Below are 21,352 nucleotides of genomic sequence, written 5' to 3' on the forward strand. Positions count from 1 at the left end.
GGAAGGTGATACTGTGCGATGGGGCTGGGGAGCGAGGAGGAGGAGATCCCGTGATGACGATGGTGGTGATTGCTTTCAGTACCGTGAGCTGCAAGGAGGGATGGCTCGGGGGTTAGAAGACAAGCCTGGGACTCGGGATGCCTCTTTTGCCACAGACCCCTCTGTGTGCCCTTGGGCAAGTTTCCTCTCCATGTCTTAGTGTCCCATCTGCAAAGGGGTAACTCTGACACTCTCCTAGCACTTACTCACTAACAGCATTCAGGGCTATCGGGTGCTCTTAGGCTCTGGTAACGGAGACCGTGCCTTCATAATTAATCATGTCGAAGAAACCAACAACAGGCCAGATTTTGGCCTTGCCCGTACAGCAGTCCGGCCCTTGATGTGCTGTTGCAACTTGTGCTCCAAGCTGGCAGCTGAGTCAAGTGAAACGGGGACCAGATTCGGGTGGGTATTTCTTAGAACCATTTCCATTTCTGTACACAGCCCTCCTTGAAAAGTGCCCACCTGGGGCTTCGTCTGGCTTCGTTAAGCACAACTCCAGCTAATTGCTTTGCATAGCATTTCTCCCACGCTGAGCTCAGCTCTGTCCCCTCGTGCCCGGCTGTGCTGCCCGATGCGGCACTCTTCCCGTTCCCCTCTCGTCCTCCCCTCCGCCCCGCACGCCGTGATCTCGCAGTCTGGTTGGACGCTACTACGGCAGACTCCAGCAGAAGAGAGAAAAAGCTACCGAACTCCTCGTCTGGCAGCGTTTCTCATCTCTCACTGATTCATTGCCTCTTCTCCCTCTCCTTGTCACATACCGTCCCGCCAGTGTCAAGTGAAAAGCACCTGGGTGGGAAGAAGGACCTGCCAACACAGACACTAGCAATGTGAAGTCCCTCAGCAAATCTCTCCCATGAAGACCCTCTCGGCTACTCCACATTGCACGTTGCATTCATCCTAGACCTGTGCCCCATGCCCTTTAAAGTCTGACTCCTCCTTGCATTGAACAACACTTGAGTTCTTCTGTCAAGGAAACTGTCTTTTCATAGCACATAAAGCATCCAGACGGCAGATGAAGGTTGCATACATCTAATATGTAGTAGGACCAAGTTCCTCGGGAATGTTTCCCCTTCTACCTCCTTGGTTGGTTGCAACCTAGCAAAAAAAATCAACATCTCATCAGGAACCTCCATTCCTCTCTCATTAATAGGGAAGCCGATGATTGCAAAGGACAGAGTGCACAGGAAGAAGAGAGCCGGGATTGACCCTGGAGATATGATCCCACAGTCTTTGCTCACATCGCTGCGTTGCATTTACATCTCAGACGCTCACCCCCTCTCTCATGCAGCCCAGGGGGGGATCTTCCATCAGGCATGATGCAACCATCAGAAATTTTTTCCCCGAGCCCTTTTGATGTCTCGGCTCCATCTGCTCCTGGGTGCCTGTCACATTCGGAGATGCCAGGAGGAAGCGAGTGTGGATGGGGATGGAAAGCTCTCCGCAGCTCAGGATGGGAGCTGTTTCACTTCAGGAGGCTGCTCCCTTCTAGCCTCAACACAGGAGTAGGCAGGGGAAAGATACTGGCTCGGGGCTATGAACTGGACCATAAAATCCCTTGGCTAAGAAGCCTGGCCTCGTTAGTGTCCTAGACTTCATCAAGGCAGTCAGGTGAATTCAAGCCAGCCACAAATTTAAGACCTGGGTTTTTTTGCATGCTATAGGTCTGAGGCTGAAATTGTCCCTGAGGTCTTATCTGCAGTCCTCTGACCATGATGTTCCCTCATGTAGGTTTAATTATCTCTGTGTCTATAGCACATGGGTTAATTAGGGCATCTGTTTTATTACCTAAAGGCCCCTTGCAGTTAATTAAAGGTCTGCTGTGCCCCTAGCAGGCAGAAGCCCCTCAAGAAGGGTTAAGACAGGGTTGCAATTAATGTTCTGGCTTGCACCTGTGACTACGTCTGGCGGCAGAACGGTGCAAAGGAACAGCTTGAGAGCCAAGCGTGTTGGCTGAGTGGGAGGCTCGGCCCTTGGAGCCTCTTGGCTCTGTTTAATCCAGTTAGGGACTGCTGGGGGAGGAGAGATATCTTTCTCAGCTGATAACAGTCAGAGTAACTTGGGTTTGCAGGCAAGCCCTGCCCTGACGCTGTGCTTGGAAAGCCCAGGGGACTCACCGGCCCTCCGTCCAGGTTCCGGATGTAGCCATAGGCAATGGTTTTGTTGATGGCAAATCCAAAGTCCGCCCTCCGGATGTGGCCAACGACTTGGCCATTCCTCCAGATGGCCTCCAGTCCAAACAGAGGCACCTTCCTGTGGGGCCCAAAGCACAGCAGACTTTCAGCAGGGAAGTGACCTCCTGGGCTACGGAAAAAGGGGTGCTACGAGCCCTTCTATTCCAACCCCGGCTTATGCACGTGGCTCAGCCAATGCTTGTTAGTCCCAGTTTGCAAAACTTTGGATGAGACCAGATAATCCCACCCGTCCTAAATCTCCTAGTGAACTCAGCCAGGCAGAACATCTCAGCCCCAAACCCGAGACCAGGGGAGGTTGTGCTCACTCTTCGACGGTGAAGCAGACCAAGCGTCGGGAGACTCCCGTTGCTTTCTGTGCCTCCAGAGCTTCCCGTCCAAGGAAGCGGATCCCAGACTTGAGTTTACAAGTGAAAGCCAGGCCTGCTTCCAGGGGGGTGTCATCAGGACGCAGATCCGCGTGCCAGTGTCGATACCCTGCAGAGAATAAGGAGGGATTTAGACGATCTCCCAGACTGTTCCCTGGGAACTCCTGAAACCTGCGGATGGACCAGCTGGAAGTACGTGGGGTCACTACCACACTTATCCCCTCTGAAAAGCTTTTTCCTCTCCTCCCTGCACCTTTCTGGAATACCCAACATCCACCACCTCTCTGGAGCAACTTCTCTCCATCAGCACAAAGCCCTAGTGGAGCTGGGTAAAGCTGGGCCATGAAGTTCTTCCTCCCCAAAGGACTCTCCTTTGTTAAGAATGATGGTTTTTCTAAAAAAACCCCTGAAAACTGTCAAAAATCTGATGGCTGCCCATTTCCTGAAGCCCCCTCGTGTTTAGGTCACTTCTGAAGAGTCACAGGAGGACACCGGCAGTTTGCAGGCCAGGTCTTGGAGCTGCTGCTCTGAACTCTCCTAGCAAAGCTGGGCTGCAGTCCTCCCAGGGAAAGCCTTGCTCAGACCATTCCTGCTTCCTACCCAAGCAAAAAGCAGGTGGTCTTGAGGCCCATCGGGCCCTCACCCTGGGGCAGGAAGCACCAAATCCACAGTCAAAACTAAAATGATGGAGAGGGACAAGGGCAAGGGAGGTGTCCACCCCTTTATCAACCCTTTGACTGAGTCTAAAAGGTTCAGCCAGTGCTCTGGCTGCCCTCGGCTTCAGCTTTCAAAGACAGGTAGAGATATTTTTCCGCCGAAAGAACTGGCCACATGGGAAGACTCGGGGGAACAAAGCAGAAGCATGTTTCTTTGCCAGCATCCTTGGCTTGCCTCACATGCACCGTGCCCATGGGGGAAAAGCAGAGAGAGATACGCAATTCAGACGTTCTCTTGAGAGACCTTTCTCAATGCTGAGGGAGTCGATGGCTCTGTATCCTGCATTAGCAATGCTGTGCTGGGCACCCGCCTTCATCACCGCCTGGTACACCCTCACGCAGTCTCTCTTGGGCACGTGCAGCTCCCAGCCCATCTCGCCCACGAACGATAGCCTCATGGCTCGAACCTGCGGAGACCAAGAGACCAAAATTACTCGGCTTGTTGTATCTGTTCAGGAAAGGACACCGGAGCGGGGCACGGGGTGGTGGAGGGGGCCGGGACCTGGACTCTGTTTGCAGCTCTGCTGCTCTCGGGCTGTGCAGCTTCACTGCTCCATGCCTCAGTCTCCTGTAAAAATGCTCTCCTTTCCAAAGTGCTTTGAAATGACAGAAGAAGAAATCATGTCTAATAAATAGATACAACCATGCTTTCTTTTTTTGGTGCAAATTTCTTTGGACAGCATTTTCTGGGATGGCGTCATATGTCTAGTCCATATTCCTGTTATTCTGCCTAGCTCTTTATAGCTTGGGATATTTGTGTGAAAGCTGTATCTCTGTTATACAGCTGTAGTTCATCTGCTCCTGGCACTTACTGCACTTGTGCTCTCCATATGCTGCCAGCAATACATGGGCCTCGTACCCATGAAGGCAGGCTGGCTAACGTACTTCTGCGGCACAGGTGTCAGTGCTGCTAATGCCGACTTCATGGCCACCCATAGCCTTCACCAGCTCCCAAAGTCAATCGAAATCCTCCTTTTGACTTCAGTGGGTGGTGAGTCATGACTCTCTCCCCCTTCTTCCCAATTCATGCCTCCCCTTTCAGTCTCCAGAGAGGCTGTGAACCAGCCTGCCTGGATTTCTCCTCCACATCTTTTTGTTCAGTGAGATGCACCCAGCTGTGAGGCTCTGACCCACCGAAGTTTTGATATACTCAGGATCGTGGCTCAAGCTGCCCTGGCACTGAAGCAAAACTCAGTTGGCAAGGGAGGTGCTGAGCACCCTGCTCAGGCCTCTGCTCACAGGCTGGTGGTGGATAATGCACTGAGGTTGCTTTGTAATTCTGTGATCCACCTGGCTGACCTAACAGAAATGCAAACATATCACTGTTCTAGGGACCTCCACAAGCTTACGGCTCTTGACAAGGATGGAGAAGGATAAGGAAAATGCCGTGATGGCAGGAACATGGAAATACAGAAGAGAACAAGCTGTCCGGCTAGTTAGCGGACTCACTAGATGGGCTCTGCTCATGGGGCCCTGAAGATGAGGTTGACTTCAAGGGCCCATGTGCATCAGAGTGAGGTGGAGCCTGATGCCGTGTCCTCTAATAGCACCTTCTAGCTCCAGGTGTTTTACAGCACCGCTAGGAAGTGGAAATGGGCTATCCCTACTGAGCAGACGGCATGGCTGAGGGGTCAGGGGACTTCTCCAAGGTCTCAAGGTCACACACCAGAGCATGAGCCTCTTAAGTGCTCCCCCTGTCATCTTGCCTGCTATCTTGCCCTAGTGCTTCCAGCAACTGTAGAAGGATCTGGGAGGTTGTAGTCGACCACATGCTCTTGTTGCAAAAAAAGCCAACAGCATCCTGAGCTGTATCGGTAGAAGTGCCACTTAGAGATCAAGGGAAGTGATTCTTCCACTCTATGCTGCACTGGGGAGGCCTCACCTGGACACAGTTTTGGACTCCACACTTCAAGAAGGATTTGGTCAGGTGGGAAAGCATCCAGTGCAGAGCAACAAAAATGATCAGGATCCTGGGATGTATGACTGATGAGGAATGGCTGAAGGAAGCAGGGGTATTTAGCCTGGAGAAAAGACGACTGAGCAAAGTTTGGTAACAGCTAGGGCTGTGCGAGGCTTCGGACAGAGCTTTGGATCCGGAGAAGCTTCAGATGCTTCAGGGTCCGAAGCAGCACATTCAAGTCGAAGCGCTGCCTCGTTCAGCTTCCCGAAGAGATCCGGCCAGAGGGTATAATGGGGAAACAATAAAATATCTATAACGTTGTTGTTGTTTGTCAGGCTGAGGAGAAGGGTGCAGGGGGGCTCTGGGGCTCTGCACCCCTAGCTGCTGAGGGACAAAACTCATGACGTGGGTGCTTGCGGGACTGACTGCGTCTGTCTTGGGGCATGGGAGACACTACTGCAGGCCTGGCTGCTAAGCTGCTGTGTTACCAGTTACCAATCAGGCATGATTTACTCAGGGACCAGCTCAATACACAGTTGCTAGCTAATGTAGCCAGTTAATTGCCATCAATTAGCACCTGCAAAACCAGGCTAAGGAGAGGAAAGAATCAATACAGAGAATCAACTGCCCCAAGACAGACACGGGCAGTCCCACAAGCACCCGTGGCACGAGTTTTGTCTGTCAGCAGCTAAGGGTGCAGGGCCCCAGGACCCCCCTGCACCCATCTCCTCCTCAGCAGGGGCCACCATCCCTGCAGCTGTCACCCCGCTGCGCCTTAACACGCGCAGTGTCACCTGTGGCACCAGTTTTGCTTGTCCACAGCTTGAGGTGCAGTTCCCCCCAAACCCGTGCACCAATCTTCTTAAAACTTGGCAGGTTTCATGCTCTCAGCAGAGGCTACCATCCCTGCAAGTTGCATCCAAATCGGACAAAAAAACAACAAAGTTATAGATATTTCATTGATTCCCCATTGTACCCTACGGCTGGATCTCCGAGGAGGCGCCGAAGCTTCGGAGCCACTTCGGCCGGATCGAGGTGGAAACCCGGTCTGGAGATCCAGATCAGATCGATGCCGACTCGCACAGGCCTAGTGACAGCCTTTAAATACCTGAAGGCGGATTACGGAGAGGCTGGAGATGGGTTTTTCTCTGTCACCATAGAGGAACAGGGCTAGAAGCAATGGCCTTAAGCTTCAGCAGGGCAAATTTAGGTCGGAAATTAAGAGGAAATTTCTGACGATGAGGGTGGTCAAGCACTGGAACAGGCTGCCTAGAAAACTGTGTAACGTCCATCCTTGGAAGTTTACAAGAGCAGGTTGGGGGCTGGGATGGTTCAGTCAGGGATGGTCCTGCCTTGGGTAGATGACCTTGTGAGGTCCCTTCCAGTCATACTATCCTATGGCTCAGGATTGGCCAAGACCCTGTTTTTAACCCCTTTTCAAAGCCAAGTACAATAGGCCCCTGGGAGCCTGACTTCTCTTGCATCTGGTAGGTGTGGGGCACTAACAGCCCTCCAAAGCTACAGCACAAGGGGGTCAAGAAGCACAGTTTGCTCACAAGCAGCTTCTCTCCCTTTCTGCTGGAGCTGACCCCTGGGCTCCAGACCAGATTGCATACTGCAAACCTGCCCAAAACCTCCTTAATCAAACACAGAGAGTCTATCCACTGGAGAGGAAGATGCAGCTTGGTGCAGAGGCATCATGGTGGGGGCTGGAGGGGGTGGTGGTGGTGCAAGGAGTGTGGCAGGACCAGATACTAGCAGGAACTTCAAGGTTGGGTTGGGAAATGTAGCATTTGCCCAAGAAGAGTGATCCACATTAACCAGTTGGAAAGCAAAGCCAATGCCTGTTATGTTCCTGCAGCTGTTTCCTCTACTGGTTTTTAGGAGCGCGAGACAGAAGACACACAAAGCTAGGGTCAATAGAGATGCACAGTCCCCACCAGGCCCCCTGAGTGCAAACTGCCCCAAACACCAGACCCAGTTATGGTGCAGATCATGAAAACAAGAGGTTGGGAAGTACGAGGATGCTGATAACAGAGAGATGCTGCTGAAAACAGAAGTCAGCTGGGGGGAGAAGCCAATCCCACCCACCTTTCCATTTCATCTGGATATGTCACTCTTTACTCCCTGTCCCAAAGCGCCGTGCAACAAAACTGCTTGTACTTTTGCCCCACAGAAAGCTGAACTTCAATGGAAAGAAAGGAACAGAGAGGCCTATATTTGCCTGATCCTGAAAGATGCCTTGCAGCCATCCTGAAATTATTGGGAGATGCTGTCATTTGCTCCCAGGAGAAGCTCCGGATCTGGCCTGACCCAGCCCAAAGTGCAAAGAGAGCACAGGCCCTAAGGCATCCCAAGGCCCTTGAAGCAGAGCTTACTGATATGGGGAAAAGGTATAGGCAGATACAGAAATGAACTGAAGCTCATAAGCCAAGGCTCCAGGGTGCAGCAGAAAGGAAATAAGGGAGGACGGGCAAGCCCGTGGCCGGGGGAGCAGGGTGAGAGCTTGAGAAACCCAGAATCAAGGCCCTGCTCTGTCCCAGCCTTCCTGCCTGACCCTGGGCAAGGCTCCTTCAGTCAAATCCTCTTTGGCAGTTAGGAGTCGAAGGGACGTAGGCTCCTAAGTGTCTCATTTGCTTCTGAAAGTTATGCTTAGGCTCCTAAATCCATTAGGTGCCTTTGAAAAGGTTCAACTCAATCTCTCTGCTCCTGATCTGAGAAATAAGAATAGCAGCAGGGCTGGGAGGGGAAAGACATAAAGGATGATGAAGTACTCATGTGCTAGGCTAAGGAAGGGCCAGGTCACACCAAGGAGAGGGAGGTGGTGGTTGCGTTTGATTCTGAAAGCTTTTGAAACTGCCCGAATCGGCTCCACCTTCTCATTTGCCCAGCTTGAAACAGAAACCCTGCTCTCAACCTCTTCCTGCAGGCCTCACAGGAGATAAAGGAGGGGAGTTTGTCATCCTTCTGCTGAGCTTAAGTACCCATCTTTCAAGGAGGAAAGCCTAGTCGTGCGTTATGCCAAAGCATCTCTTATATCCTAGCAGGAAACAATTATAGCGGTCCAGTAACTTCTGATGTGTGCTCTGCTTCACACTTGTATTCTTACCCTGAGACATTTATCTGCCTGGCGTTCGGTCAACAGAACTTGTATTAATAAAGAATGAAAAGGATGAAGCTCAGCAGGGGACCCCATGTCATTAGAGAAGTGCCTTCCTGGAACGACACTGGGACAGCCTATAATTTCCTAGCCAGTCAGCGCCGCCCAGACAGGCACCAAGAGTCAAGCACGGTTTGAGGATGAAGCTTGGTGATTAAGATGTTGGGTGTGCTCAGAAGAAGGTAGGATTCCTGATGATATCACAGACTCACATCTGTCACACGTGCTTTACTCCCTCAAATGTCAACTGAGGATAGCAATTCTGCCCTGACACACTGCGTCTCATATTAATTGTATATACAGCCCCTAGCACAGAGGGGCTCAAATCCTGGTTAAGTCCCTACCTGACACTGAGATATAAAGTTTCTACAAGTTCTTGGTGGCGTTCATATATTCCAAGGGGTCACTGATTTTACATCCCATATAGTGTGTCCCTTGACCCACTCTCAAGCTGTCTGCCGGGGATGCTTTCAGGTGGTTATGCTGCTTTACGGCTGGGATATGGCATGCGTGAAGCAGCAGCGAGGAGGTGGGGTGTGCTCCATAGCAAAGATCCCAGAAGCAGCGCAGATGCCTGCCGTCAACGTGCAAGGGGCAGCCTGGTCCCTTCCATGATCGGTCAGTCTGTGCTCCTTTGCTGCCTGCTTTCACGAGTGCTAACATTGCCCACACAATGCCTTTACAGCCACGAGGGACCGGCTTTCGAAACTTTGCATCGTTCGCAGCCTCGAGACCCACCAAACCTCTGGGATACAATTACGTGCTTACAATTAGCAACACAATGGGGCATCTTAGTAATACATGCAGCATGACAAGCTTTCGCAACGGCTCGCAGGAAAGAAGCTGTCACTGGCACTCATCCGAGCCAGCTCCGGAGATGATAATTTAACATGACGCACTGCGGTAATCTAGATTAGGCCGATGAAATATTCATGGATCATAACCGAGAGCAATTATTTAAACTCAGCGAGTGTTGGTTACCGTCGTCCCCTGAATGACGTGCCTGTCTCCAAAGTCCCCAGGCTCCTGGACAGACTGTAATGGACCCGATGACTTGAAACACTAAATGAAAACCCCAAAGATTCCTCTTGAGCTCCCTAGCACTAAACATCGACCTGCCAAAGGTCTCCCGTTCCCACCAGACAAACACCTCCGACAAAGGCAGGCCTTCCACCAAAAAGGTTGGCCATCGTTACATCCGATCCGCAGCCAAAGGGAACGTCCGAACCTGGTCCCCTGGGTTATGACCGGTCTGCCCACAGCTTCAGGCATTTAAACCTCTGTGCTGTTTTGGATTCAAGCTTTTTTATGAAGACGGCTAAATGAACCCCATTGTCCTTGACACCCCTTAACGAGCAAACTTCGGACATTGCTACTTAGTTCTTGTAGCTCTAAAATGCCAAAAGCAAAGCATCAGTCTCTGCCCTTTCCACAGTGTTGTGCATCCTGCTTTTCCCTGGCTTGGCCAAAATTAGCACAAAATTAAGTGCTGTCTGAAGGAGCCTTTTGTCATGTAAATGTGTTTAGCCGTCGTGTCAGTTTACCTGCTGCATCATCATCCAGAAGGAGCTGAAATACCAGCTTTTCCTCCCCAGGTCCCAAGCCAGACCCAGGTGAAGTCTCCTCTGTCTGGAGGGAGTAGAGAAGAGGGGTTGGTCATTCATGGAGCTCCTCAATGGATCTCCAGCAGAATATCAGTGCTTGTTTCCTCCATTCAAGGGAGCTTCAGAGAGAGGCTCTGGAATGAGAACATCTTTGGGAAATGTTGCAAACCTCATTTACTTTAAAGAGGAGAATAAATGAATCTCCCTGTGGCAGGGGTGAACGCGATGCCTTGTATTTTGCAGTGCTCTGTTTTCGCAGAGAGTTAACTATTCCTTTGGAGGCATCGCCTGGAGCACAAGCCGGGGTTTTCAGGATTGTCAGAAGCATTTGCTTGAACAAAACCCATTTCTGAACCAGTTGCAATTAAGTCAAGACAGAAAAGTGATGTATTTTCCCTAATATCCTAAATGTCCAGTCTGCCCCATGTGCATTCCACCAAGATCAACGGCAGAGACCAGCTTTCAGTGCACCAAGATGAATGGTGGAGACTAACTTTCAGTACACCAAAATCAACAATGGAGACCAACTTTTGGTGCACCAAGATGAATGGCGGAGACCAACTTTCGGTGCACCAAGATGAATGGCGGAGACTAACTTCCAGTGCACCAAGATCAACGGTGGAAACCAACTTCTAGTGCACCAAGATCAATGGTGGAGACCAACTTCCGGTGCACCAAGATCAATGGCGGAGACCAACTTTATTTTTCTTGTACGAGACTAATTCACAGTTTCATGCGGGATCATGGACCATGACTGTGAGATGGCCACAAACATTATTCCAGCCAGGAAGAGACTGCTGGACAAACACAATTAGCCTGAGATGTCTGGGGAGTCTCCCAACTTCTGTCTGTCTTGTCTGTGCGGATTAAAGTCTCTTTAGGGGCAGGGGCTGGCTATGCATTTCTGCAGCTTTTACTACAACAGGGATCTGATCTCAGCAGGGGCCCTTGTACACGGCTGGATGTAGTACAATAAAAGTATACGGTAATGAATTAGTAGTCAGAACAAGCAAGATGAAGCAAGAAAGGGGAGGGAGAGTTAGGTGTCACGTGAAGTTTAGCCATGAGCGTCTCACTCACCATGATCTGAGCAAGCATGAACTGAGCAAAGGGCTCCTGAAAGGTATTTAAGGGGAGAAAACTAGTCAAATTCTGCTGGCCAAAGCCTTGGGACAGCCCCACCTACTTCCATGGAGAGATAACCGAGAAGGGGATTTTACCCATGCTCCTATTAAAAGAACAGACTCTGCTGTTCATCTAAATGCTGTGTTTGCTCCTCTCATTTCTCATTCCCTGTGGCCATCTCAGGGACTTAAGTCAAGGACAACACACAGGAGTAGCCAAATGCCTATTGCCAAATTAACACAGAACCCAGATGATTAAAAACTGGGATGAGGCGGTGCATCCATGACAGTGTTTGCATGGGTGGGATACCGGGGTGGTAAAACAAAGCACACGGGCTGGCCCAGCGAAGCCCTGCCAAGGGGAGGGAGTGTGCCCTGCATCTCTTATAGGGCACCAGGGCTCTTCTGTTTGAGATCTGCTAGTGCTAGCGAGGGGTTCCCCTCTAGCAAGTCAATTGGTTTCCTAGTTGCTAAGAAAATTGACTGCGGCTGCCACTTGCCCTTGCCCTTGTGTTCAAATGTTATTGCGTGTAGTTCCTAATAGAAAGCAGTTCTTATTTCACCTCTAGACCCTTAGCAGTTATTACTCCCAAAACCTCAGCCACCCTGGAGTTTTAACCCCATCATGTCTAGGCTGATGCAAGCCATGCTACCTCTCACCTAATGGGAACAACCAGATTCCTTTACTAAGCCTGTCAGCCGTCTCCCTAGCTCACATCCCCGATGATGAGGGGATGAGGGCTGTCTCCTGCCCCCTCTGCAGAGGTGACCACCAGCTTCTGCTGATTGCTATTAAGGACACACACGGCGGAGCCTAGTAATAAGCCTCATACTATTCCAGGGATTGCAGAGGTGTTCATCAGCTGCTGCAGTCAGCTAAGCAGCCAAGGTTAATGGCTTTTGCTCGTTATTGGACGTCATTAGCAATCACCGGCTGCGTGAGCAGAAATTGGACTGGAGTCAGTGGGTCTCGTATGCTCCCATGGTGCAAGACAAGTCAGGGCGAGGCAAAGTCCGAGCCGGGAGATTTGGAAACGTCCCCCCATGCATTTCATGCTGACTGCAACAAACCCGAATCAGCCAGGATTTGCTAAGAAACATGGGTTGGGGAATTCAGAGGTATCTCGTGCTACTGCCCAAGCCACATACTGCAGTCCTGCCGAGAGAAACACCTTTGTTTTGGGTGCTTACCTGGCCCCAGCACAATTCAGACTAATAATGATCAGCCTGCCTCCTTCCGCTTCTTGCTGGCAAGCTGCTGACACACGAACACTGAGACTTTTGTCTGCACCACAACAAACAATAATCACCAGGTTGCATTCAAAGAGAACGGCACCTTTGTTCCTCGTGTCTTGTTCTCACCTCGCTCTAAAGGCATTTCTAAAACAGAAGCCATCCCAGGGGAGCTAAAGGCAGGGTTGGAGGTGTTTTAACCTGAGCAACAATAGACCTGGGAGGGAGAGGGGGGGGAAGCAACACAAAAGGTATCGTGAATGTATTTTGAGCTTCCTGACAATAGAGTTGTACTTTGGAGCTTGCTTCCCCTAACCATTGTCACGGGGGTGCAATGAAGCATGGAGGATGGAAATCGGCTTGGGAGGTGTATGAGCACTCGGGATATGCTCTCCATACAAAGGTGCCACCTCATTAGGGGAACAGCACGAAAGCAAGTCAGCTACTGTATTAATCACGGCAGGGGATGCTTCCTGGATTGACAGTCAACTCCATGGCTCATTTGTCCTGCCTGTGGCTGTGCAGAAAAGGGCTTTGGAGCTATTATATACCTTACATACAAGAGGAGGTGCCTCCTGAGAGAGGCTTTGCTTTGTCCTTAAATCACTTGGCAAAATGACTGCTTGGGGGGCCATCAGAGCCGCAGCGTGAGAGATGAATCAGGTGTCTCTGCCATACAACCGCACATCCAGTCAAAGGTAGGAGCTGCTAATATACCAACGTGCCAGACTACCGCATATGCATGTGCATCTAGTACAGTGTATATTAGAGAAAGGCCAAAAGGGCAGGTTTGAATTCAGCAGCACAAGCAATACTGTCAGCGACTCCATGAAACCCTGGCCCAGAGTTTGTGAGATTGGCTCTTCTTGCCGGGTCTCTTGCACCGCGGGCCAAGTTTCTCTCAGGAGCAGACGTTCCCAGGAGATTTCAAACGGACTCACAAGACAGTACCACGAACAGCAATCCAAACCTATGGGATGTGCACAAGTCAAAGTCCAAACCCCGCGCTGAAATTTGGGGCGTTGCTATTGCGGACACAGCATACCATGCTGTATATACGTTTGCACACAAGCTCTCAGCCCAATCAACTCTCTAGAAGGTCGTTAACTCGGCTGGACTTCTTGCTTGCGCTGATTTTGTTTGATGAGTGAATTCAATCCACAACCACCATAACAATCAGTTCTCCAAGATGCCGGGTCCAATTGACTGAGTCAATGGAGCGATCTCAGGGATGGGTTTAGCGCAGTCTCTGCGGTACCTTTTTTCCATGCTAAATTCTGCATTAATGGATTTCTCCTTTGCTTGTCGGCTTTGCCATTTAATAACGACCCGTGATTAAGACCTATCAAATTCACCTTAAGCAGCAGAATGGTCATCCTGGTCTATCACTGCGTGACAGCTAAAGCCTGTGGCAAAGAGACCCAGCCGTCTCAATGGGGAGAGAATTTACCTAATCACATCGCCGCTGCCCTACAGCATAAAGCTGTATCATGTCCCTACAGGAAGTGCTAATCAAAGAACAGCGTCTTGTGGCACTAGTTGTCTGGACCGACGCAGTGGGAGGAGATGGCATTTATCACACCAATTGCCACCTGCCTGGCAAAGGCTATATGTCACAGGGCTCGGTGATAAGCAGGGCTTCCAAAGGCAGCAGCTGGTTTTTTCCTTCTGCAGCAAAGCACTTATCACTAGATCACTCAGACACTAAAGAGCCACATCCACCAATCCCTGATATCCATGGGAGCCTGGACTGAGCACACACTGCAGGATTTGGTCCTATACACACTGAAGGCTCGAAGGACCAGGTGCAGAGAAGCCCCACGCACATTTTGCGGCAAAGAGAAGTCTCCGGGTCTGTCCTCTTCCCTTTTCCCATCGTGCCGCTAGATCACTCAGCTGCTCGGTTACGCCCCAAGTCAAGAGGATCTTTGTGTTCAAAAAAAGCAGCCGGGCTTTCCCTGCAAGGCTACGGCACGATTCGGAGCGACATGTGTGCTTGAAAAACACAATGGCTCTTTGATGCTGTAAAAGCACCAGAACCTCTCACGCACCTGCTCACACTATGGTCTGCACAACTGGAGGGTAGGTGCTTGCACATCTGAGTCTCTTGGATTGTACATCGGCTGCTTGCTCTTGCTCAATGGCTGGATCGCAGCGAGCACAGGCAAGCCCAAAGGGTGCAAGCACAGGACCAACAGGCATTGCTTTCTGCTCCCAGAGAGGAGAGGATAGACAGCGCTACACGGCAGAGGGTGCTGAGGCCAGGACAGTGTTTTCCTTGGAACGGCCTCCTCCAAGTGTGGAGCTGCTGCTGAAGGAAAGGGAATGAGCTGAATAGCTGCGTCGGCCTGGAGCAGAGCCTGAGCTGCTGAGCTCGAGCTCAGATGCTAACCACAGGGGTTTGGATCAAGCAGGCTCAGAAGGCTTCGGGCTAGCCTGCCTCCACTTCCATTCAAGCCCCTTGTGGCAAGATGGCTTTGGACTTAAATCAAAGCAGCTGAAAGCCAGCTGTTTTGAAAATCCCAGCCTTAGCCTCTAGAAAAGACCTTGCATCCAACAGCGTCCTGGGATAGGCCTCCCAAGAGAGGAGGTATCTGGCTTAAAGAGATGCTGCATGTGATAATCCTTCTGTCTATTCCAGCACTGCCACAAGGTACCAGACATGCAGTTTGTGCCACTCCCAGCAGACACCTGACCATCACAGTCCTGTGACTGCAGCAACGCCACTTGCCTCCATCCAGCGGAGGCTACTTTTGTTCCCTGAAGGCTCTGGTCCGTCAAGAGCTGTTCGATCAGGTCACCTCCCCGTCCCATGCAAGGACACGTCCCCCCTGCTGAGACGGAAGGAGCTGAGCTAAGCTTTTCCCTGCCTGGGAATGACCTTCCCCACACTGCAGCAGCTCAGGAGCGTGGCCGTCCCTTGCACTAACACACAATACCTTTGACTTTGTGGATATCATGGGAGCTCCTTTCGTGCACTGTCATCCGTTTCCTGGCTCCCAAATTGCAGTGGCCCCCATACCCTTGAGTTCTCGTGTGTCACAATGGAAAAAAGATGAAGTCCCCTCTGAAGCTAACCAAGGAAACAGGAGTGCGTTTGCCTGAAACGCATATTGAATCTCCCAAGCTAGGACCCAAGTGCAGCTGCTGGAAATTCACAGGCTCGCAAACCAACAGATGGAGCAGACTGGAATAAAGTATCACTGTATATCGAATGAGCGGGGAACTGGAAACCTTCCCTTTTGGAACTAATGGCTGCCTTGCCCACCTCCAGAAGCTGCTCCCTCATGGCTATGGGGAGACCATGAAATGGGCAGTGACCTTAACTAAGCTTTCAGCAGAAAGCAAATATTAGTTTCTACTCTGTAGTACAGCTCTAGACTCGCCCTACAAAGCTGAGACCATCTCTTCCCTCCTATTTCGAGACAACTAAGAAACCAGTGAGGTCCTCCCTCCAGTAAGGCAGCTGGCTCCGATACGACCAATGCAAGCACCACACAGATGTGCAAACTGAGGCTGGCATCAGTGAGACACGGTGCTGTAAAACCTGGCTCTGGGTTGGTCCCCCATCTACGATAGGGGTGTGCACTCATGGACCTACGCTGGGATTGTGATAAGAGTAGGCATTTCCTTAACATGGGCAGGTTCTGCAAACCCCACTGCTCACCCCATCCCTGTTTGCAAAGCAGGTATAGATCTAGAGGACTCGCAATTAATCTCTCAGGTCTAGAGGACTCATAGCTAATGCCCCAGGCACCTCTCCAGCTCCTTGTTTTCCTATTGCAGTGGTGGTGGTTACAAGATTAACCACAGCACTTTCCTCCCATGCAGCCCAAGCTCGGTCATGTGCTGCCTAAAGAGCCAGGTTAAATATTTAAAACCATCTCACTGAAACCTAAGACCTCTCCAGGGAGCAATTTCCCAAGTAAAAGTGACGTCAGGGTAGACCATTGCCTGCTAACTTGCTAGACCTTCCCGCCGCTGCATCTGGAGAGGTTCTGAGTTCCCTGACAGCTATCACGGCCCTGCCTTGCAAGGTGCAGAGGGCATTTAGTTCAAACCCAGGACACCAGCCCTATTCCCAGCACTTTCCAGGTGACCTCCAAATTCCTGGGACTCACTGTCACTTGGGATTTCACGTTGTGTCCCATTTCAACTGAACCTGTTGATTGTTCAGTGCTTGTAGCAGGGTCTCTTCTCGCCGGCCGCTGCTCTGAGCAAATTGCCCTCCTCATCTCACATTATACTCTCTGCTATTTTAGCTTGTGCCATGCCTAGAGGTTGTTAGGGACAAGCATTAAGACAGTCGAGTGATCCATTTTAGTCAGAGATGGGATAGAAACAAAAGCCCACATTCAAATGCCCATGAACTAGGGGGCAGGGAGGAGCATGTGTTAATTCAAGCTTAAACAGGACCCTGATCCGACTTTTGCATTGGGTCTCTAGTGCTATAAGGGATCAGGAAAGCATCAACACTTGCAAACACTGGGGTACTTCCAAAATCTGGAACATACACACTGGGCTCGCATTTGATTTTGCTACGTACATCTTCAGGCAGAGACTATTGCACATGGTATTTTGAAAGGACAACACATGGACCGTGTATGTGTCCCACTGATGTCAGCGGGTATTTTTGCCTGGGTAAGGAGTGCATTATTGTGGCAACGTAGCAGTAGCAGGAGTTATTAGACAAGTGAGTCAGGCAAATGTGGGCCCAGGTGGTGTTCCTGATTCTGGCCAGGACCACGAACTTCACTACATTCTTGCTCCAAAATGTAGGGATTGTGTAGACTGGGTTGCACATCCAGGAAGGAATAAAACAACACAGAGGGATCATCCCACCACGAGGAGCATAAATCACTTGCTTTTCAGAGCTGTCAGTGGATGCCTCTGCAAACAACTGTGCTCTTGCTGCATACTGGACCGCTGAGGTTACAACTGACCCTTCAAAGGCTTGCTCCATTCTTTCTCACTTTTTAAATCTCCTCAGACTGAGTGAGGGATGTGTTTTATCCCCCCAGCCCCAACCCTGTCCACATCTGCTTGGGGAGGATCCAGTTTGTTTTGTGCAAGCACTTGGTCGAAGCAGCAAACCTCCGTTCTGAAGCAGTAGCTCTTCCCAAACTTTGCCCGGTGCTTTTGCAGAAGGCAGGAAACTTCACTCAGGACCCACAAGCTAAATCACCAAGATGGATCCTGCCTCCCATTTTGTTCCTAGGCACTGCTCTCACAGCACACAGTGGTGCGGAGAAGAGCCCCATCAGACCTGGGGTAGCGAGTCTGCAAGGGACGAGTGAAGATAGGAGGTCGATAGGGTAGGGTGGTTCTGTGGATTTTGGGTTGCTTGGCCTAGATAAGATGAAGGCAGGGTAGATATGCACTTTTATAGACTAACCAAAATTAGAGAGAGGGAGATCTTATCTAGTCTGTAAGGGTGGAGAGATAGATAGATCGATCGCAAGCTTTCATGAACCGAAGTTCACTTCATCAGGTGCCAAGTTGAGATGGACTACTTTAAACTGGAGCAACCAAGGACTGCTCTGATTTATGCTACGAGCTATGTCAGTCCCTAGAGCAATGTGAAAGTGGTATAAAGTGGTATCCTTAACCTTCTTGTGCCCCTCTGGGCTTAGCTGTGCTGCTTTCAGTGCTGCCCCTCCAAAAGCAAAGGGACTGAACGGGAGGGTGCCCTGGCCAGGGAAGCCTGGGGAACGTGGGAGAGACATGAGGCTGCTAGTGGCCGTGAGGGTGGATCCCTTACATTTCCTGTAACAGGCACGCCTGGCTGGCCCCGCTTGATGCTACCCATGAGGATGGGATCCTGAAAACTCATGGGGCTCCAGCATTGTGAACCCTGTTCCTGACCTTCTCGAAGCCGTGTAGACAAAGACAGCAGCCTCAGGCAACGGCTTCCCACCATTGGGAGAGAGTATGTTTGCCCTGAAACAGGTCCATCACACCTGGTTCCCAGGCATCTCGCAGGTTGACACCGTTTGATTACGCATTCCCCACCGCTAGACATGAAGTGTTGCCCACCAGAAAGGGCAGGACCAGCAGGACCGGCCAGAGCTCAGAGAAGGGAACGGGAAAGGACAGTCCACATTTTGGAGATCAGTGTCCCGCACGGCCCGCTTGGGAAGCTTGGGCCAACGCGTGGACTATCCTGAAATAACGGGTCCCCGATAAAGTGCTCTCCCACTCCAGCACCAATGTCTGTCCCCGCTCAGCACAGTCCAGTGCAGAACATGGCTCGGAGCAGTCTCCCCCCACATGCAGATCCTCCCTGCCCTCGAGCCCTGCTGAAAAACTCCACTGGTTGTCAGCAAAAAGCTAAGCAGGCCTCTTGGCTGGCTCAGGAGGTAAGGATTCAATGACAGCTGCAGGATCAACGCTGGGGTCTTAATTATATTAACCACCCAGGTCCTGAAAGCTCATTTGATTTTACCAGCTTTGCACCCATTCACAGGCAGATCTCATCCTTAACTATCCTGTCAACCAAGATTTGTGGTGTGCACTGGCTGCGTCTCAATGCAACCTGCCTTAGATGGCTGAAAGCGCTGGGTTTGTTCTTTATCAGTGAAATCCCCTCGGTGCACCACAATGTGCGGTGGATGATAAGGGTGAGGTCTCAGATGCAGCAAAGGCCCCCAAGTTGCAAGGGGAAAGAGAGAAATGAAAGGTCAGGGAAGAACCGTTGGAGGTTTATTTAAGCAGCACTGTACGAGATGCTGGCTGTAGGTGTAAAACCCAGGAGTCCGCGGTGTGCAGGGCATCCCTCGGGTGATAAATTGGATTAATTCCCCACTAGCACCTGGGTTGGTGTTGCTTTAAGTTCTCTCATTAGGGGATTGCACCGATGCAAGCAGCAGTGATCTAATGATCTCCATGCAGATTTCTCTGATGCAGACAGGTCCTTGAAATCAAAGCTACTCCTGAACTCAAGAAAAGACCGATTTGACTCCAAGGCAGTGACTTGCCCCCAGTGCCGTTGGGCTCAACGGTTTGCCGCTCACATTGTCATTATGCTGGGCATTGTGAACAGAGGAAGAGATGGCTCCAGTCCCAAGGAGTTGGCTCTAAGATTGATTAGATGGGATGTGACCATGGGAGCCAGAGGAAGATTTTATTCCATTGACAGTCTTCTCCTGCCCTCATTGCCAAAGCCTCAGTCGCGTGCGACGTGACACGAATGACATCTGCCCCGTGCGGCTCGTTCTTTCTGTCATCTTCTCTCCGGGGGAAAAAAATCTGAGTGCAGTGGAGTGCACTGCTTTGGGGCTGGTTTTATTTTTATATGCCTGTGTCACTCTGTGTTTTAGATCAGAGAAGGCCAGTCAAAGAAATGGTCCCTGATGCTTGGAGCAAAAGGTACAGAGGATCGTGAGGGTCTTCAGTTCTGGTGGGATCAGCCCTTGAGAAAGCTCTGTCTTCTGCACAGCCAGGCCTTACCCTTGGGGGAAAATTCCCCCTGTGGCAGAAGAACGGTGCCACCAGCCACAGTCCTCATCACTTGATATATTTTCACAATGGCAGAGGGGAGCAGGAAGAGCAACTGGGAGACCCAAGAGGAAGACATGGCAGAGAAGGAGTGATGGGTGGGAAGAAAGGCTAGGATCTGATGAGAACCATGGTACAAGGGGGGTTTAAGGAAAGGAGGCAAGTATTCAAACCCTGTCTTCATGCTGGGGGGAGTGGGGTCTTTGTTGCTTCTGCATGCACCTGGATCAGTAGCTCAGGATGAAGTAGCAGCTTACGTGCATGGGGTGCTTTGGAAACACATAAAACAAGGTGTCTCTCCAATGCAGAGGGAATTATTGCAAATAGCTGAAGCTCAGGCACTAGGAAAGGAGACAGCCAGGGAGGAAACAGATGTGGAGACAGGAGACAGTCGGGATGATGTACTTGGGGTTGGTCCTGCTTTGAGCAGGGGGTTGCACTAGATGTGACCTCCTGAGGTCCCTTCCCACTCTCATTTTCTATGCTCAGGTCTGGGCCTATGTGATGCTTGTGATAAAAGCAGTGCCTCCACTGAATAAAAGCAGGAGTCAGGGCACCTTGAGTCCTGTTTCAAGTAGTGCAGTACGTTATTATTCTCTGAAGTATACGTGGGGCCAGTCACACTTGCTGCCACATACCTAGGAGCGGCGGAAGAAATGTTTCTTGCTGCAATTGTTTAAGACCAGGCAATGGTGACAAACTTTTCTCGCTCTTCCAAGGGATGCATGCTACATTTCCTCAGACGCTCGGGGTCTTAGCTCTGGGCATTAGCATTAGGAATTACCATTTGTGCATTTCCAATGTGTAACCAGTATCTTTAAATATAAGGTCTTAGCAAATTCGAGGAAATCTGTGCTTGCACAGAAAGCTTAAGGTTGTCAGGCTTCTCCTGTGATCAAACACATTGGCCCAAGCCCTGGCATTTTAAAACAAGAACATGACATTTTTTAATTTTTTTTTTTTTTTTTTGCAGTTAATCCCTCACATTTTTAAGAAGGGGCGCTCTCTCTTTCTCATCACCTCCAGCTTCTAATCTGCAAGAGGGCTCTTTTGTGCCTTTGGCAGAACTGAGAGGTTTAAGTCAACACACCCACAGGAGGACTTAGCACATCAGACAACTTTCAGCTTCCCCCCAGAGATCAGACGAGGCACTGCTACGAAACAGCTGGGCTGGGCTGCAAAACCTGCTGGGCCTAGGGTGCAGATGAGAAGAGAGGTCTCTCATTTTTCTCCTGGAGTTTTTCTTTCCGGCAGAGACAGCACAAAGGGCAGCGAGGGTTTTTCTCACTGTCCAGCCAGGGGTAGATCATGTTCCACCACAGCAGGCACCAAAACTGGATGCATTTTTGGAGGAAAGGTGCATCGGTAGCTATTGAGCTCAGGAGTGAGGGGCACAGCCTCCGAATCAGAACTTCCTAGACCTTTCCTGGCCTCGTGTGGGCTACGCTTGAGAGCAGGGAGTATCTGAAGTCCTGGACTAAAGAGTCTGGGATGAAGGAGGTTTGCTTGCAGTAAGTGG

The 21,352-nt window shown here is 50.7% G+C and overlaps 1 protein-coding gene across 5 annotated transcripts in view; it reads right to left on the bottom strand.

Annotated features, from left to right (window-relative positions):
• The window catches only part of SARDH (sarcosine dehydrogenase), a 74,308-nt gene that overhangs the window by 3,810 nt on the left and 49,146 nt on the right, over positions 1-21,352 (bottom strand). For 4 of the 5 annotated variants that reach the window (XM_059715656.1, XM_014603834.3, XM_059715654.1 and 1 more), the window contains 3 exons: positions 3,560-3,722; positions 2,540-2,708; positions 2,157-2,292 (listed from right to left, as the gene is read on the bottom strand). The exons of the other annotated variant lie outside the window; for it this stretch is intronic. In XM_059715656.1, the coding sequence (XP_059571639.1) occupies positions 2,157-2,292; positions 2,540-2,708; positions 3,560-3,722 (468 nt within the window). The remainder of the gene's footprint in view (positions 1-2,156; positions 2,293-2,539; positions 2,709-3,559; positions 3,723-21,352) is intronic. 5 annotated transcript variants of the gene reach the window in all.

Source organism: Alligator mississippiensis, chromosome 12 (assembly GCF_030867095.1).
Source record: "Alligator mississippiensis isolate rAllMis1 chromosome 12, rAllMis1, whole genome shotgun sequence".
Taxonomy (NCBI): Eukaryota; Metazoa; Chordata; order Crocodylia; family Alligatoridae; genus Alligator; species Alligator mississippiensis.